General features: G+C 34.6%; 1 protein-coding gene across 1 annotated transcript; it reads right to left on the reverse strand.

Annotated features, from left to right (window-relative positions):
* Positions 1-5,393: 5,393 nt before the first annotated feature.
* LOC148762496 (uncharacterized) lies at positions 5,394-6,467 on the reverse strand. The gene is made up of 3 exons (XM_088806614.1): positions 6,399-6,467; positions 5,797-5,981; positions 5,394-5,724 (listed from the first exon to the last, which is right to left on the reverse strand). Exons 1-3 carry the CDS (start codon positions 6,465-6,467, stop codon positions 5,394-5,396), a joined length of 585 nt encoding a protein of 194 aa, XP_088662740.1.
* Positions 6,468-6,748: the final 281 nt, after the last annotated feature.

Below are 6,748 nucleotides of genomic sequence, written 5' to 3' on the forward strand. Positions count from 1 at the left end.
AGATGACATCAAGGTATGTTATTGGGTTTATTGCTACAACACATAAATTTTTGAAACTTTTTGTGTAAATTAAAGCATGGATTAGAAACATTGCCTAGAATTGTTATACGCCATGCATCTATAAAGCAGATGGCATGTGAAAAATATACTGAAATAACATGTGTTAGCACATGGCGTGTAACATTTTTATTTAACATGGCATGTAACATTTTTGAACTTGTGTGTAACAATATTTGAACTTGCGTGTAACATTTTTGACAAGGCGTGTAACAATTTTTGAACTTACGTGCAACATTTTTGAACAATGCGTATAGATAGCATAGTGTTGAACTTACGTGTAACATTTTTGACAAGGCGTGTAACAATTTTTGAACTTACGTGCAGCATTTTTGAACAATGCGTATAGATAGCATAGTGTTGAACTTGCATGTAACATTTTTGCACATGGCGTGTAACATTTTTTAAACATGGCATGTAACATTTTTAAACATGGCATGTAACATATTTTAAACATGGTGTGTAACAATATGGCTGACAAAATTTTGAGCATGACATGTAATGTGTAAAATGATTGACAAATTTTTTGTTCTCGTCAATTTCAGTAAGGTTCTAATTATGCAACTTGTGATAAGACATGGTGGTCAGTGGGTGGATGGCATTTACAAGGATGGTGAGTCATGAATGCGGGGGTTTATGAGTGATTTGTCGTTTGCGGGCTTGATGAAGCTGGTTGAAGATGTTGTTGGGGTAAACTTGGAAATGATAGAGATTGAATTACATGCATTTAACAGTACACCCAGAGAGCTATCACGCCCAATTATCAACGACGATAAGGATGTTGCATTAATTCTGCTAGAATAGAGGAATGTTTCGGCTATGTATGTCAGCATTAAGGGGCGCTAAACAAATGTTATGTCACATGAAGAAGCTGAACAACATGATAATCAGCTCAATGAAATGAGATTTACAATGATTCACATATACCACAACATTCGGTCCGTAACCCACAACGATGGCAATTGATGTATGCACAAGAGTTTGTGCAACCCGGTAAACAGACGACACTCACAGAACAATTGGTTGCACAATTTCGATCAAGATGTGCATCGAACCAATTACTTGCTTCTTTCCAACAAATGCAGCAATTGGGTGAAACTGTAGAGGGTGCAATGCCATTTTCAAATGAGAATACAACACTTGAGGACAACATTACGACGTTGGAGGGTGACTTGTGATGCTCGATGATAATACTACATCTGATTAGGGAAATGAGTATTTGTTCTCTACTGGTGAAGATAAATTTGATGATAATTCATATGATGGGCCTGATGAATGGCATGATGACAGTTCAGACGATGAGTGGCTTTATGACAATGACATTCCAATTTGCAATAATGTTGAAGGTGAAACGGAAGCTATTGGAGGTGTTGATGTAAGAGATGTTCAGTGTGATAACCCCATATACAATAACCCCATCACTGGTGAGAACGGGATTCATTCCCCTAATACATTGCACGATGACAGTTATCAAGAAAGGGGAAATGTAGGGATATTTTGTACGTGGGTAATTTCAGGTGCAGAAAGGTTCTTTTTCCAAACAATTACCATTGAGGAGTCAACATATGCCGATGATCGCTTATACAGAGGAAGAATGTTTTCCTCGAAGGCTGAGTTAAAACGAGCTTTGAACATGTTGGCTCTAAAAGAGCAGTTTGGGATAAGAGTAAAAAGGTCATGTAAAGGTCGTTATGAGGTTGGTTGCAAGGAGAAGGCATGGAAATTCGATGTGCGTGTGTTGGAGTAGATCTTAGTGAATTAATGTGATTGTGTAAAGCATGGATTTCAAAAATTTATTTTATAAAGGAAGCAAACAATCCAATTACACAAGCGTAAACACACATTATTATTATTGCAAGTAACATTATCACACCAAAAAAAAAGAATCTATTAAGTAAGAAAAACCATGCCTTTTATTTTGAGATTCTTATTTTCGGATTCCACCACACAAATGAACTATTTCTTGACCAAACAAGTTTACCATTTATTCTTCAAGAATACTTTCAACTTGAACCTTAAGTGGACAAGGTGTGGAATGCAGGACTACAAGATGGCAACTGATTTTTTTTTTCTTTAGAAAAGCTTGGAGGAGAAGAGAAGTGACGATTGAAACTTTTTTTTAAAAAAAAAGTACATTCACTTATTTTCTTCCAATCTCTTCTCTTTTTATTAAAACTCTTGCTTCAAATGTTTAATCAAAATGAAACACCTTTGAATCAATCTTGACCATCCATTTAGAGTTATGGAAGCATCAAACATGCTCCATAATTATCAAAATAAAAATTAAAGCATAAATAATTTAATTCTTTAATTATCATTTAGAGTTATTGATAAAATAAAACTCCTTACTGAATAATAACTCTTATTTTATTATTATCCATCTTTATTCAAAAAGAATTAATAATAAATAAAAGAGTAATAGTCAAACGTGGAGTCTCTTTTTATCAACATGGACGTTTAGATTCATTTTGCAAGAATCCTCCTAAAATTCTCTTAATTTAAGAAACTATTGTCCGTAATCAAGACAAAAAATATTTGATCTTCTCTAAATTTGAGACAAATATGTATTCTTCCCTAGATTAAGACAAAAAATATTTTTCTTGTCTTAAATTAAGACAAAAGTATTTTCTTAACTAAATTAAGACCAAACATGTTTTCTTGTCTAAATTAAGACAAACATGTTAAAGCTCCCAATTTTTGTACACAGTTTAATTAATCAAATTAAAGCATGCATTCCAACTTAAACAAGTTGAATTCTACGAAGCTAAGTGGGGAATCTATTTGGACATAGATATTTTAAGCTCCAATAAACTTAGAATTATTCTTAATCTCATTAAAAATAATTCAAGCTTATTAACCATGAAATCACTCCACCATAGATTCATGGTTGCGCTCTTGGATTAACTTTAATTACAAGAAACAATTCAATATTTGATATTGATTATTAGTTGTCCAATTGCAAACCTTATATTGTGAACGCTCATAACCATCCAATGACAAAATATGAAATTATTGTTTTACCCTTTATGTTAATTTTATCCCTTAGTATCAAATTTCATCCAATTAGTGATTCAATACTATAGATCTAATCTTTTGAGTATCCAAATGTGATGAGTAGCTAATTCAACAATTCACTAGGGCCAGATTAATCACCAATCTTCTTGAAATCACTAGAAGTGATGTTAATGCTATGAACTCCATTACTTGGATATATGTTCTTAGATGTTCATCTCGATTATAATCCCAAAATACAGAGTCTATATCAACGCTTTATGATGATCATGCTCATGGTAGATCAAAGATTATAAGGAGATTAAACACGAGTCCACTATCCATCAGGATTTCGATTCTACTGTAAGCAAATGCATAATTGTGAGATCAAGATTTAGGTAATGGTAAAACTTAAATTCGATTCTCACATGATTCCAGTTCACGTTATAGTGTCATTACTCGAAGTCAACCATTTCGATGATTGAAGACTCATCATTCCTTTAAAATGAATCACATTCATTTCATTGGAAGTAATCTGGATACTACACCCTTAACACAATAAACTGACCAGCTTTATTATATGGCTGTGAACAATTTTTAGATTCAATTAAAATACATGTCTCCTATGTATGACTCTTCATACAAATGTATTTTAACATCTCAATAGAATCTTGGTACCTTAATAACTAGATAATGAATGCTTACTAAAACAAACTCTTCGTCTTATTATCAAAATGTGTTTTCATTACAAATAAATTTAATGAATTTAAGCATGAGAATATACTTGCTTTCTAGGGCACCATATTCTTAAAATTCCTAACAATCTCCCACTTGCCCTAAAACAAGTATGACATATCCTTGATTCCATGACCTTCTAAGTGACCATCGAAACTCTTTTGCGTTAGAGTCTTTGTGAATGGATCGGTGAGGTTTTGCTCTATTGGAATTTTCTTCACAAGTACTTCTCCACATCGTATGATCTCTCAAATGAGATGATACTTTCTTTCAATATGTTTTGCTGCTTTATGATTTCGCGGTTCTTTTGAGTTAGCCACTGCTTCACTGTTATCATAATAAAGTGTAATAGGCTTGTTCGCATCTGGAATTACTTTAAGGACCATAAGGAACTTATAGAGCCATACAGCTTTCTTTGTTACTTCACAAGCCGCAACATACTCTGCCGCCATAGTAGAGTTTGCAATACAAAATTGCTTTACACTCCTCCAAACTATGGCTTCTCCTCCAATGGTGAAAATAGATCCTGATGTTGATTTTCTAAAATCAACATCAGACTGACAATCTGAATCAGTGTACCTTGTCAGTACAAGGTCACTTCTAGAATATACAAGCATGTAATTCTTCATTCTACGAAGATATTTAAAAATGCACTTAATTGTAGTCCAGTGCTCCATGCCCGGGTTTGACTGAAATTCGCTAACCAATCCAATTGCATAGTAAATATCTAGCCTAATGCATAGCATAACATACATGAGACTTCCAACGGCAGTGCATATGGAATTTGTCTCATGTTTTCAACTTCCTCTGGAGTTTTAGGTGGCATCTCCTTAGAAAGTTTGATTCCATGTCTAGAGGGCATAAATCCCTTCTTGGAATCTTACATAGCAAACTTGGCCAAAATCTTGTCTATGTAGGATGCTTGAGATAATGCTATCCGCTTGTTCTTACAATCCCTTATAAGTTTGATCCCTAGAACATAGCTAACTTTTTCTAAATCCTTCATAATGAATTGTTGGTTCAGCCAACCTTTAACTGTTGATAACATTCCTATATCATTCCCAATGAGTAGAATGTCATCAACATAAAGGAATAGAAAAACAACCTTTTTATCTTGTATCCTTTTATAGACACAAGGTTTGTCAACATTTTGCTGGAAATCGTATGATTTGATAGCAGTATCAAATCTTATGTTCCAAGACATAGATGCTTGCTTAAGTCCATAAATGGACCTATGCAATTCACAATCCTTATGCTCGTGGCCCTTTTTAATGAAACCTTTTGGTTAAGCCATATAAATGTGTTCTTCAAGATCTCCATTTAAAATGCGGTCTTGACATCCATTTGCTATATCTCATAATCAAGATGTGTGGCTTTGGATAGGAGGATCCTAATTGATTTAAGCATAGCAACCGATGAGAAGGTTTCCTCATAGTCAATCCCTTCTCTTTGGGTAAAACCCTTGTCCACTAGTCTAGCCTTGAAGGTCTCTACCTTCCCATCACTTCCTCTTTTTCTCTTGTAAATCCATTTGTACCCTATAGGTTTTATCCCTTCAGGTGGATCTATTAGAGTCCAGATTTATAAGAATCCATGGAGTCTAACTCAGATTACATTGCCTTATGCCATTCTTCAGCATCAACATCATTAATAGCTTCCTTATATATAATAAGATCATATTCATGTTCATCTGAGAGTGCAATCATGTTTTCTCCCAGACCCATGTATCTTTCTGGTTGTCTCACAACCCTCCCACTACGTCGTGGCACCACTATTTGATGTTCAGGTTGTGTTTTTATTTCAACCCTTGAATCAAACTGAGTTATGACATCTTCAGAATTAACTCTTAAATCTGAAAGATCAGACAATTCTTCTAAGACAATTTCACTTCTAGGTTTGTGATTTCTCACAAATTCTTCCTCTAAGAAAGTGGCATTTGTACTGATGAAAAATTTTTTATCTTAAAGACTATAGAAGTAATAACCTCATGTTCTCTTTGGATATCCTACAAACAAGCACACCTCAATCTTCGGCTCCATCTTTGTGGACTGAGGCTTTAAAACATGTGCAAGACACCCACAAGTTTGCAGATGATGTACAGATGATTTACGCCCTATCCACAACTCCCTTGATGTCTTAGGCACAACCTTAGATGGAGCAAAATTGAGCAAGTATTGAGCAAATTTCATACAATATCCCTAGAATGAGATTAGAAGGTTAGCAAAGGATATCATTGATCTAACCATTTCTAAAAAAGTCCTATTTCTTCTTTCAGCTACACCATTATGTTGAGGTGTTCTTGGCGCTATCAAATTGGAAATTATCCCATTGTCAATGAGGTATTGCTAAAATTCATCTGATAAATACTTACCTCCCCGATCTGATAGAAGTTATTTTAATGGCTTGCCTAGTTGCTTTTCAACTTTGGCTTTGAATTCTTTGAACTTTTCAAAGGATTTGCTTTTTCTGTTCATTAAATACATAAAGCCATGTCTCGAGTAATCATCAATAAAAGTTATGAAAAATTCATAACCTCCTCTAGCTTCTACGTTCATTGCTCCACACACATCTGTGTGCACCAAGTCTAGAACGTTTGGCATTCTGTTACCTTTCACCTTGAAAGGCTCTTTAGTCATTTTATCTTCAATACAAGACTCACATACTGGCAAAGAACACTCAGCCATGTCTGGTAAAGTACCATCCTTTATAAGCCTATTAAGTTTATTTTGATTTATATGACCTAAACACAAATCCCAAAGATAATTTTGATTTATATTAGATTCTTTGACTCTTTCAGTTTCAATTTTGAAAATGTCATGACCCGGAACCTCCCTCGGGCCCATGATAACTGCCGCGACGCCCCGACTGACACTCATTACTTGGAATGCCAATCGAAACCCCGCAAGGCTTACGTATCAGTTTCTTGCCTTTCCTGTGAGCAATCGTTGTTAAACATTCCGTTTTA

This window comes from Theobroma cacao, chromosome 5, assembly GCF_053813885.1.
Source record: "Theobroma cacao isolate CCN51 chromosome 5, ASM5381388v1, whole genome shotgun sequence".
Taxonomy (NCBI): domain Eukaryota; kingdom Viridiplantae; phylum Streptophyta; class Magnoliopsida; order Malvales; family Malvaceae; genus Theobroma; species Theobroma cacao.